At 38.4% G+C, this 13,064-nt stretch overlaps 1 protein-coding gene across 4 annotated transcripts in view; it reads left to right on the forward strand.

Annotated features, from left to right (window-relative positions):
* Window positions 1–740: 740 nt before the first annotated feature.
* Window positions 741–13,064, forward strand: part of LOC133538991 (ras-related protein Rab-40C-like) — a 12,907-nt gene continuing 583 nt past the window's right edge. Inside the window, exons 1-6 of one of the 4 annotated variants that reach the window (XM_061880968.1) lie at window positions 743–1,353; window positions 6,497–6,557; window positions 6,634–6,694; window positions 6,767–6,844; window positions 6,905–7,127; window positions 12,443–12,648. In XM_061880968.1, coding sequence (XP_061736952.1) covers window positions 1,200–1,353; window positions 6,497–6,557; window positions 6,634–6,694; window positions 6,767–6,844; window positions 6,905–7,127; window positions 12,443–12,648 — 783 coding nt within the window. In that variant the 5' untranslated portion in view covers window positions 743–1,199. Of the gene's footprint in view, window positions 1,354–6,496; window positions 6,558–6,633; window positions 6,845–6,904; window positions 7,128–12,442 lie in introns of all 4 variants that reach the window. The other 3 variants (XM_061880970.1, XM_061880966.1, XM_061880967.1) reach the window with 3 other exon arrangements.

The raw sequence follows: 13,064 nt of genomic DNA on the forward strand, positions 1-13,064 counted from the left end.
TAAATATATATATATAATGGATGGATGTATATATATATATATATATATGAACACACGTACATAAACACATACATGCATATTTGTATATATATATGTATATATATACATACACACACACATATATATATATACACACATATATATATATGTATGAGTATGTACATAAGGATGTACGTATATATATATATATATGTATGTATATATATATATATATATATATATATATATATATATATATATATATATATATATATATATATATATATATACATATATATATATATATATACAAATGTGTGTGTGTTCACACAAATAAGTGTAACATTGTTTTTGTGCATTATTGTTTATGTTTGCCTAAACTATTTCTCCTGTTTTTTTCTGATTATAATAATTACTATGAGCAAAACAATGGCAGAATTCACAAATATCCTCAATGATATTAAATAATACAATGTATTAACATTATTGGTTTAGGCAATACTCTGGCTGTATTTGCTTCGTATTTGATCGTTAACAGTATCGTATCTTCCACACATAATTTCAACAGCTGAGTCGATCTCGTTTGCCCAATGGTAGTGACAGAAAATTCCATGATATTTACCTTTTATTTTTTATATTCTTTTGCGAAACAAGTGAGTCATATGTGGACTGTTTTAAAAGTCAATACTATCTGGTTTGCTCACTTTTTTTTAATTCTAAAACCACCGAGAGTTTTTTCTTTTAAACACGCCCCCGGATATTACGTCACAATAACGTGAGCACACCCGGAAGTTCCAACGGCGTCAACCAACTGCTCGACTTCCTTTAGCTGAGTGTTCCTCAATATTAGTGATTGTCAAATGTACAGCTTCTTTTTCCCTCATTGTAATTTGTACATATATGAGTTAACTTTTGGAGCCTATGCATTATATAGCCTGAGCTTTTTAAATGTTACACAAAGCGTACATTCCGGCTGTTGCTAACGCGGCTAAAGCTAAGGTAGTGTTGACATAACAGCAGGTTGACGTCGAGCTTCTTGTCGCCTGTTCAATCAAACATAACAATTACATTACATTTAATAATTGTAACCCGCGTGAATGATTACAAATGGGGCAGCATTTGACTTGCAACAACATATAAAACCCAGTCAACTAGTTGTCTGCCTGCCACGACTGGCATAAGAGTGGTGAGCTTACCGGGCTCCACTCCAAGCGGAGTCAATGCGCGGGATGATGGGGAGCCAGAGCAGTCCTGTCAAGACTTACGACTATCTTCTCAAGTTTCTTCTGGTGGGAGACAGCGATGTTGGTAAGGGAGAGATCTTGGACAGTTTGCAGGACGGCTCTGTGGAGTCCCCCTATGCCTACAGCAGTGGTGAGTTGTTGTGCCTTCACTCTTTGTCTCACTTACATCTAGGGGTGCAACGACTCGTTTTGACTTGGATTCCATTCAAAATTCTTTTGGTTGCCGATACGATTCCAGGATGATATTATTATTCTTTTTAGAACTATACGATTCAGTGAGTTCAATCAATCAAACAATGTTTTCTTATATAGCCCTAAATCACGAGTGTCTCAAAGGGCTGCACAAGCCACAACGACATCCTCGGCTCAGATCCCACATCAGGGCAAGGAAAAACTCAACCCAATGGGATAACAATGACAAACCTTGGACGTCTAGTGGATCTAACATAATAGTGTGAGAGTCCAGTCCACAGTGGATCTAACATGATAGTGAGAGTCTAGTCCATGGGTGTCAAACTCTGGCCCGCGGGCCAAATTTGGCCTGCCGTGTATTTTCATTTGGCCCTTGAGGCCATATCAAATTAACAGTAGAGCTGGCCCGCCGGTATTATACAGTGGCGGTGTAGCTGTAACACTCATTCACCGCTAATACTCATACTTGCTAACCGTCACCCCCGATTTTCCAAGGAGACTCCCAAATTTCAGTGCCCCTCCCGAAAATCACCAGGGGGCAACCATTCTCCCAAATTTCTCCCGATTCCCACCTGGACAACAATATTGGGGGCGTGCCTTAAAGGCACTGCCTCAAGCGTCCTCTAAAAACTTTCGTCACGTCCGCTTTTCCTACGTAGAAACAACGTGCCGCCCTAGTCACATGATATATGTGGCTTTTACACACACACACACAAGCTAATACAATGCAAGCTTGGTCAACAGCCATACAGGTCACACTGAGGGTGGCCGTAAAAACAACTTTAAGACTGTTACAAATATGCGCCACACTGTGAACCAACACTAAACAAGAATGACAAGCAAATTTCGGGAGAACATCCGCTCTGTAAAACAACATAAACACAACAGAACAAATACACAGACCCCCTTGCAGCACTACCTCTTCCTGGACGCTACAATATACAAATGTATTATTAGCCTGTGGGAAAAGTTTATTTTGATATTTACCTGAGAAGGCTGCAAATAGAAAAGAGGCATTCAATTTCTATTTAAATTTGATTTGATATGCCACTGCTATTTTTAAATTATTAGTATTATTTGAAACTCGATTTTGCATGTCACTATAAAGTTATATAAGTCTCGCTTGTTCAATATTCAATGCAAAACTTGTTTGGGTCCCTATTAAAAGGTTAATCTGTTCAACCTTGGCCCGCGGCTTTGTTCAGTTTAAAATTTTGGCCCACTCTGTATTTCAGTTTGACACACCTGGTCTAGTCCATAGTGGATCTAACATGATAGTGAGAGTCTAGTCCAGGGGTGTCAAACTCATTTTAAATCGGGGCAACATGGAAAAAAAATCTACTCGTAAGTGGGCCGGAGTGGTAAAATCACGGCACGATAACCTAAAAATAAAGACGACTACAGATTGTTTCCTATGTTAAAAATAGAAAAAGCACAATCTGAAAATGTACAAATTGTTTTTTTAACACTTACATGTTGCAGTTAATAGTATTCTGCCTTTATTTGTCGTTATTTTATACTTTCTGAATAAATTACGTGATAATGTTCATCAGTCAACTCATTAGTGTTAATTTTCAATCCATCAAGATAAAAAAATAATATCAAAATCAAATTACAGGATGTTATTTATGTAGTTTGCTCATTTTCCTCAAATGGTGCACTAACATATTGTGGTTTATTTTGTAGCATAATCTACAAAGATACTAATAATTGCTATTGTGACATCTAGTGCAGTGGTCCCCAACCTTTTTGTAGCTGTGGACGCTTGATAATTTGACATAATATTGTGTATTATTATTATTTATTTATTTATTTTGACATGTAAAGGGAGGTTTTTTGGGCTGGTGCACTAATTGTGAGTGTATCTTGGTTTTTTTATGTTGATTTAATAAAAAAAATAATAAAGTAAAAAATAAAAATTTATAAAAAATTATTCAGCGGCCCGGCACCAATCGAGCTGCGGCCCACTGATCTAGTGGACACATTTAGAACTGTTTATTTCATTCAAAAATTCTGGCTCATTTTTATACTTAGCAAACTCATCCGGCGGGCCGAATAAAACCTGTTTGGGGGCCTGATCCGGCCCGTGGGCCGTACGTTTGACACCCCTGGTCTAGTCCATAGTGGATCCAACATAATAGTGAGAGTTCAGTCCATAGTGGATCCAACATAATAGTGAGAGTCCCGTCCATAGTGGATCTAACATAATAGTGTTTGAGTCCAGTCCATAGTAGATCTAACATAATATTTTGAGAGTCCAATCCATAGCGGAGCTAACATAATATTTTGAGAGTCCAGTCCATAGTGGAATCCCACATAATAGTGAGAGTCCAGTCCATAGTGGATCTCACATAATAGTGAGAGTCCAGTCCATAGTGGATATAACCTAATAGTGTGAGAATCCAGTCCATAGTGGAAATAACATAATTGTGAGAGTCCAGTCAATAGTGAAGCTAACATAATATTGTGAGAGTCCAATCCATAGTGGATCTAACATAATAATGAGAGTCCAGTCCATAGTGGATCTAACATAATAGTGAGAGTCCAGTCCATAGTGGATCTAACATAATAGTGAAAGTCCAGTCCATAGTGGATCTAACATACTACTGTGAGAGTCCAGATCTAACATAATAGTGAGACCCCAGTCCATAATGCAGTGGTTCTTAACCTGGGTGCGATCGAACCCCAAGGGTTCGGCGAGTAGGCCTCAGGGGTTCGGCGAAGGTCAAGACACACCCAACTCATCATGTAAATAAAAACTTTTCCCTATCGCCGTATTATGGATACCCCCAAACAATGTTCCCTCTAATTTTCTATCTGATTCGCAGGTGTGTAATTTGTTGTGAGTTCATGCACTGTGTTGGTTTTGTTCTTTGAACAAGATGATGTTCATGCACGGTTCATTTTGTCTCCTCGCGGAAAACAAACTAATCTACGATTTGACTCCCTCGAACGGCCTTGACGCTGTGGAAACAGGACCAGGCTGTTCCGAAAACATCCCCGAGGACACCTCAACGATAGTCGCTTTTGACCTCCCTCCCTCCTCAACGAAATCTGGAGTCGAACTTTTGCAGATCGGCCTCAGTCTAAAAAACATTGCATCATCACACCCAAGACAATTGGGCATACACGCACACACACCCCACCCCCATCCCACGCTTTCACCACCGCTTTATCCCCTCGGGGTGATGGTAGGATGGCAGCGCTTCAAAGCAGCAGTCGCCTTCCAGGGCCCCAACTCCCCGCCCCTCTGTTGCGAGTTTGTCGTGATTAAATGTAACGTGTTTATGTGTGCATTGCACGGAGGTTTTTTTTACCACTCTAGATTAGGCCCCCCTTAGGAGCCCGTTTAGATTGTATTTGTTTTACTCATCTTCTTCCCCAGCGTTTTACCTTTTCCCATCTTTTATGGGGCGCCTCGTGGCGTCCCATCAGCGTTCCTGTTCTGTAACCCTGTACACTGCTTGTTTGTCTAATATTGAAGGGGTTTGTGCTGTAAACAAAAGTGTTGTTGTACTTATTGCAATGACAATAAAGGCCTACCTACCTGCACCAGTAAAAAAACACATATAACTTTATCTTGAATTTGAGAAAAAAAAAACATTTTATTTTTCACTAAAGAAGGGTTCAGTGAATGCGCATATGAAACTGGTGGGGTTCGGTACCTCCAACAAGGTTAAGAACCACTGCCATAGTGGATCTAACATATTAGTGTGAGAGTCCAGTACATAGTGGATCTAACATATTAGTGTGAAAGTCCAGTCCATAGTGGATCTAACATAATTGTGAGAGTCTAGTCCATAGTGGATCCAACATAATAGTGAGAGTCCAGTCCATGGTGGATCTAACATAGTAGTGTGAGTCCAGTCCATAGTGGATCCAGCATAATAGTGAGAGTCCAGTCCATAGTGGATCTAACATAATAGTGTGAGAGTCCAGTCCATAGTGGATCTAACATAATAGTGTGAGAGTCCAGTCCATAGTGGATCTAACATAATAGTGTGAGAGTTCAGTCCATAGTGGATCTAACATAATAGTGAGAGTCCAGTCCGTAGTGGATCTAACATAATAGTGAGAGTCCTTTCCATATTGGATCTAACATAATAGTGAAAGTCCAGTCCGTAGTTATTGTTTTATTTTCTTTTTTAATTTCCATGAATACCTCCAATATTTACTTTTTAAAATATTTTATATTCTATCTGAATTCTGTACACTGCTGCTGGAACTTTAATTTTCCTTTGGGAAACTAAATAACTCCTGGAAATTACTGGCTTAGAATGGCCATTGGTAAAGATGCGTGTGTTCATGGTAAAGGAAACGGAAACTATAAATAAAATGAGCTCAAATAAACCTAAAATACAAGGCATAATACAGGTAGTATAAATAGCATGTTGGAATCAATTAGGTTGGAGTCATGCAGTGGCCAAATATGACTAATTAACACGTCACACAAGTCAGTCAATAACATCAACAAAGCTCACCTTTGTGGAGTCACGCACAGCTTAAAATATTTGATGGACAAATATAGACAAAGAAGGAGTGGCATAAAACATGTCTTCTGTGGCAGCATCTAGGAAAGTTGTACATGTAAACAAACTGCGGTGCGTTCAAGGAGGGGGTCCCCACATCTGCGGTCCCCTCCAAGGTTTCCCATTGTAGCCCATTGGGTTGAGTTTTTCCTTGCCCTGATGTGGGACGTGAGTCGAGGATGTCATTGTGGCTTGTGCAGCCGTTTTGACACTCTTGTGATTTAGGGCTATACAAATAAACTTTGATTGATTGATTTTTGTTTAAATGACACAACAGACGGGAAGACAGACTTAACGTTTTTATCATTAAAATCGCAAAACTTCACATAAAGTCTGCCTTTCTTAAATCCATTTTTTTGTTTTTGTCTAGTATCGCTAAAATCGATCGATTCGCTTTGAAAATATCTCGAATTGATACCAACATCTGTAAGGCAATCTTGCCAAGCACAAATCGATTTTCTATAGTTGAATTTAAGTATTATAAATCAATATATAAATTAATTGTTGCACCTCTACATTAGACAAACGCTAACGCTGGCTCTTTCTTTTTAGGAATCGATTATAAGACAACAACAATACTGCTGGATGGAAAAAGAGTAAAACTGGAGTTATGGTGAGAACTAGTTTTGGCTGCAGAAGAGGCGTAAAAACAACAGCTTGTTTATGTGTGTGGTTTTTCTGTGTGACAGGGACACATCAGGGCAGGGGAGATTCTGCACCATCTTCAGGTCTTACTCCCGAGGGGCACAAGTGAGGACGACAGATCGTTTGGGGTGTTTTTCCATCAAATATATACTGTGTACTAAGACTTTCCTCCCACAGGGCATTTTGCTAGTCTATGACATCACCAACAATTGGTCATTTGACGGCATTGACCGCTGGATCCGGGAAATTGATGAGGTAATCTGACAAATATAGGATAACACATTTACACAGTTAACAAACACATTTTTCTTTCAGCACGCCCCAGGTGTGCCCCGGATCTTGGTTGGCAACAGACTTCACCTGGCTTTCAAGCGGCAGGTTCCAACGGAGCAAGCGAGGGCTTATGCGGAGAAAAACAACATGACGTTCTTTGAGGTCAGCCCGTTGTGCAACTTCAATGTCATCGAATCGTTCACAGAACTCTCACGAATTGTGCTCATGAGGCACGGGATGGAAAAATTCTGGAGGCCCAACAAAGGTGAGTTTGTTGTTTGAAATGTACTTGGGTATTAGTATGTACTAACAATAGTACATATGCGCATTGGTAAAACTCTGTCTTCAGCGTAGACGAGTAAATCTGAGATTTTGGCTCATTTTATAATACTTAAGGAAAATTATGTGTTTGAATCCTATTCAAAAATATACATTGGTAAGAGTAATGAAGTTCTTGACTTTTGGGTATTAGTTTAATATCGTGCAGCGGCATGCAATAAATAGGCGTTACAAACCCCCAAATGCGATTCATGATGTCTCCTGTAAGTGCTAATTTTAAAGCTAATGCACACAACATTGGCCATTTAATTTGTCATTATATTGATTATTAATGTTTCTTGCCTTTTTTAATCAAAGTGCTGGCACTCATAACTTTCTTTGGTCTTACAATGGCTTATTTTTATCCATACTCAATTTAAAAAAAAGCATAGAAGCTAAGGGCACTTTTCACTCATGTGTTTAAGTGAAAAAAGCTTCGCAGATTCACAAAATAAGCTTCATTTTTCCCTCAATGTAAATCAGTGCGTGTTCTGGGTGGGGCAACCCTTAAATGTGGGTGTTCTGGCAAATCTAGCCTTGCGTATTCCCCCAAAGACTTAAAAGGATCCCATTAAGATTTTTTTTCAACATTTAAAACACTTCCTTGTGGTCGACATAACATGTGATTATGTGATTTTTTTTTTTCCAGCTGTAACTAAATGTGATCTTTATCAGACTCCAGTATAAACGTGCACAGGCCCTAATGTAGACCCGATGTGGCCTCTACGTCATTCGGATGCGCAGTTCGATAAAGTGAAAACAAAGGAAGTTGAAGGGATCCTGTAAATGAACAGAGAAGCCGCTTCTACTAGTACAAAATAAAAGTCGCCATGTAAATATGGTCGCCACTCCTTTAAAAATGAGTGGGTATTGTTTGTGTGAAAAAATATTATATTATTATAATTATTGGATAAATATAAATTGTGGAAATAATTTTTGAGTTTTTTTTTTTTTTTTGAGTTTGAGTTTATTTCGAACATGCAAGCATACAACATGATACATCACAATTTCCAGTTCCTCTTTTCAACATGTTCGAAAAGGAGTAGGAAGAAGCAGAGCTTATTTAATCCTACCCCTTTTCTTTACATAACACTTGCTAAAACTTTTGTTCACTTCCTGTTCTCAATGTATTCACAATGTATACTCCTTAAGTAATAAGTAATCACGATAAAAATAAATAAACAAATAAATAATTGGTGAAGCAAGTTTTATTCCATACGATGAGATAAGTAAGATTATTTTGAGAATTAATGGGTGAGTAAAATCAGAATGTTTATCATAGTTCTTCTTTTTTGTACTTTGTAAACACTTCCAGTTTGAAGAGTTTCTTGAAGTGGATCATATTAGTACATTTTTTGATTGCTTTGCTTAATCCATTCAATAATTTAATTCCACATACTGATATACTGAAGGTCTTAAGTGTTGTACGTGCATACAAATGTTTTAAATTACATTTTTCTCTAAGATTATATTTCTCTTCTTTTGTTGAGAAGAATTGTTGTATATTCTTGGGAAGCAGGTTATAGTTTGCTTTGTGTATAATCTTAGCTGTTTGCAATTCCACTATGTCGTGGAATTTCAGTATATTTGATTCAATAAATAAAGGGTTTGTATGTTCTCTATATCCAACATTATGTATTATTCTAACTGATCTTTTTTGTAACACTGTTAGTGAATGAAGTGTACTTTTGTAATTATTTCCCCGTATTTCTACACAGTAACTCAAATATGGTAACACTAGTGAGCAGTAGAGAATATGAAGTGATTTTTGGTCTAGAACATTATTGACGTATTTATTGCTAATTTATGTTGTATATTTTTTACATGAGATTTCCAGTTCAATTTATCATTAATCGTTATACCTAGAAATTTGGTTTCATTTACTCTTTCAATTTCTATTCCATCTATTTGTATTTGTGTTTGACTTTCTTTTCTACTGTTACCAAATAGCATTATTTTATTTTTACTGGGATTCAATGATAGTTTTTGTCAAACCATTTTTTTAATTTGTTCATTTCTTCTGTTATTATTTGTATTATCTTCTGAGTGTTCTCTCCTGAACAAAACGCTGTTGTATCATCCGCAAATAATACTAACTGTAAATCTCTTGTAACTTTACAAACGTCATTTATATAGAGATTGAATAATTTAGGTCCTAGTATTGATCCCTGAGGTGCACCACAGGAAATATTTAGCATTGTGGAAGTGTGTTCGCCTAGCGGGTTCTAATCTTTTTATGGCTGTTAAAGGCCTACTGAAATGAGATTTTCTTATTCAAACGGGAATAGCGGGTCCATTCTATGTGTCATACTTGATCATTTTGCGATATTGCCATATTTTTGCTGAAAGGATTTAGTAGAGATCATCCATGATAAAGTTTGCAACTTTTGGTCGCTAATAGAAAAGCCCTGCCTTTACCAGACGTATGTGCGCGTGACGTCACGAGTTGCAGGGCTCCACACATATTCACATTGTTTATAATGGGAGCCATCAGCAGTAAGAGCAATTCGGACCAAGAAAGAAACAATTTCCCCATTAATTTGAGCGAGGATGAAATATTTGTGAATTAGGATATTGATGGTGAAGGACTAGAAAAAAAATGCTACGGCTCCGGGCGGCGGCAGTGTGAGCATTTCAGATGTAATTAGACACATTTACTAGAATAATTCTGGAAGATCCCTTATCTGCTTATTGTTTTAATACTGCTTTAGTGAGATTTTAAAGATTGTAAGGACATACCTCGAGGTCGGATGGCTGCGGTTAACACGCAGTGTCTCAGAGAGAAGCCGAGGAGCCAAGCTCGTGCAGCGCTAATATTTCCTGACAGTCCTTGACGTCAAGCGTACACGTCATCATTCCGCGACGTTTTCAACAAGAAACTCGCGGGAAATTTAAAATTGCAATTTAGTGAACTAAAAAGGCCGTATTGGCATGTGTTCCAATGTTAATATTTCATCATTGATGTATAAACTATCAGACTGCGTGGTCGGTAGTAGTGGGTTTCAGTAGGCCTTTAAGTAGAAGAGGCACAAACATCAGCGTGGATCTAGGTTAACTTAATTTTTTTACTCACATATGTGTGCAGATACACAACAGCTTTAATTCTAATCCCTCAACACTCGTTATTTCTTCAGAATCAAAATATACATTTATATATTACAAACAGACTATTATTTGCGCATTATTGACTAGTGATGCACCGAAAATTCAGCCGTCATAAAGAAAGACTTTGCTCACCGAAACTGGATGTTGTGATGAAATATCCACCTTGGCTGGTGGGCTGCATCTTTCCCTACGCACACAAGTGATGTAGCTCGCACAAAGCTGACAAAGAAAAATCACGTACAGGTCGCATTCAGGTTGCATTGCGTTTAGCCTGAAGTCACATTTGAAAAGATCCGATGCTAATCGGATTTGGACGACCTCCTGATGTGGCTTGAATCTGATGTGAAAAGATCAGATTGGAAACGTTTTGGAGCGTTTAGACTGGCAAAAAAAATCAGATCCGTGTCACTTGAAGGCAAAAAACAGATTGAGTGTGCAGTGTAAATGGGTCCTTAATTGAAATGATTAATCATGCAATTTATTTTGACTGTACAAGCTTTTTTAGCTTAACCGTTATATGGTCAGTGATCAGATCAATGCATATGTCAGTATAAAGATGAGTGAGGAGATGTCGACTGGGGTGCTCACTGACAAATCTCACTCCAAAATACAGCCTCAAAGAACTTTAGATAAAAATCTTTCCAGGTTCTGGACCAATAAATGACATGTATTCAATTAAAATGTTTCTGGACAATATTCTGACAATAAAATTGCATTTGTGTACAAATATTGGGTTCTTTTGTTAAAGCCCCACTGAACAACTTTCAGTTTTGATTGATTTTGGCAGAGCCAGTGAACCAAAGCGGTAGTTTTTTGCAAGACGGAAGACCACATATCCCGTGAGGACTTGTGCATAAAGCAAATCCAAGCAAATTAAGGCCCGGGGGCCACTTGCGGCCCGTTGAGTTTTTCAAAATTCCTAATTTTTTTTTTAGATATTTAGGATGGAAACTGTAGCTTCCATTATGATGTGTAGTGGTGTTTTCAAATGACCGCAAGTCTTGAACTATACAAAGTATTTCAATGGTTGGAATATGTGCTTTTGCATGATATACTAGTTACTAGGGTAGTCTAATTAGTTAATATGGTAATGTAAGTCACAGCAGCTCAGACGAGGCAACAAGCAGTGTGGGTGGGGAGCGTTTCCACAGTGTTTCCAGAGCAGCCAGCCTGAAATGCGGGTGTCAGGGACAGACGCGGGAGGAGATTTTTACAAGAAAGTTTTACAGCTTAGTGATATATCAGATGTATCATATTGTAGAGGTTTTTTTTTTCAACCCTTAGCGTTAATATTTCACTGTTAGCTGCATTTTTGTTGCTTTTCGCTTGATTGTAAAATATGTCGATCAAGAGGGGGTGTGACGTTCAAATGTTGTCAATATTCAGTGTTTTATCGTTCATACTTAATATTTTAAATCCCACATTCTTTACTTCATGTACATTCTGGGTATCTCATTCAGTAAAGAAACATAAAATTCTGTTCTGTTTTTAAGGTAATCTGTCATAACGTTTTTAGCTTTCAATCAGACATTATTGTGAGGTTTTGTATCAGTGTTCCTAGAAACAGATATACTGGCCCCCAGACACCTTTTTCTCTCTAAATTTGCCCAAGGCCTGGCATATAACATCAAACTGACATGTCCGCTGTAACATTGGCACAGATTACAAATGTTACGTCTCTAATGGCTGTGCTGATGTTAAATAGCTGATATTATCAAGAAATGATCTTGGATTGTGCTACAAACATGAAGCCACCACCAAGAATGTATCGGGACGGAGGCAGGTCCGAAGCAAAGAAAGACTGGCGGTAGAGTCTGTTCAAATAAAGTGGTTTGGAACTGCAAACTCTCAAACTGGTGGCTATTTTTTGCTACCACACAAATTCGCGATAGCTAATATTAGCATTTTCATTTCGATACAAAACTTGGGGCAACATTTCGATGAACTTTGAACCAATCACAGGGAGGAATACACTTCAGATCTGGATTGTTTTCAGTCAATCACAGGACAACAGGAACTTGAGACACTCGTGGTTTAGGGCTATGTAAATAAACTTTGATTGACTGATAAACATGTTTGTCCTATTACATTTTAAACTGCCATGTGATCATATCTGGTGCTCTTTTATCATCCAGATCCTTTTTCCTTTATCTCCAGTTTTCAGCCTCCAAGATCTGTGCTGCCGTTCAATCGTCTCCTGCACGCCCGTGCACCTCATCGACAAACTGCCTCTGCCCGTGTCCATCAAATCCCACCTCAAGTCTTTCTCCATGGCCAACGGCATGAACGCAGTCATGATGCACGGACGCTCCTACTCGGTGGCTCACAGCGCAGCGTCATGCAGCAGTAACGGGGGAAGCAAGGTCAGCAGTATCAAACGCTCAAAGTCCTTCAGGCCTCCACAGAGTCCGCCTAAAAACTCTTCCTCCCCCTCCAAGGGGAACTGTAGAATAGCGTAGTGAAAGTGCGGTCTCGGGCCAGTGTTTACGATGGGAAACGAGCTACCTACGATATCAGAGATTAACGCTTCCATTTGGCTTAGTTTCTGTTTTCTTTGCACTTCTTGCTGCTGCCATCTGGTGGAGGGCGCTGTAATAACACTTACTGATGAGCCAAACAATGGACACAGACGAGCAGCACATTTTTACTCACACTACAAATCTTGGGAGCCACTTTAACTCCGTTTTTTGGAGAGAAAGTTGGTTAATTTTTCTTAATATTTAAAACTATTGTCTCAACTATTTTAGATTGTTTCCTAGTGATTGTTATTATAAGGAAG

This window comes from Nerophis ophidion, linkage group LG20, assembly GCF_033978795.1.
Source record: "Nerophis ophidion isolate RoL-2023_Sa linkage group LG20, RoL_Noph_v1.0, whole genome shotgun sequence".
Lineage (NCBI taxonomy): Eukaryota > Metazoa > Chordata > Actinopteri > Syngnathiformes > Syngnathidae > Nerophis > Nerophis ophidion.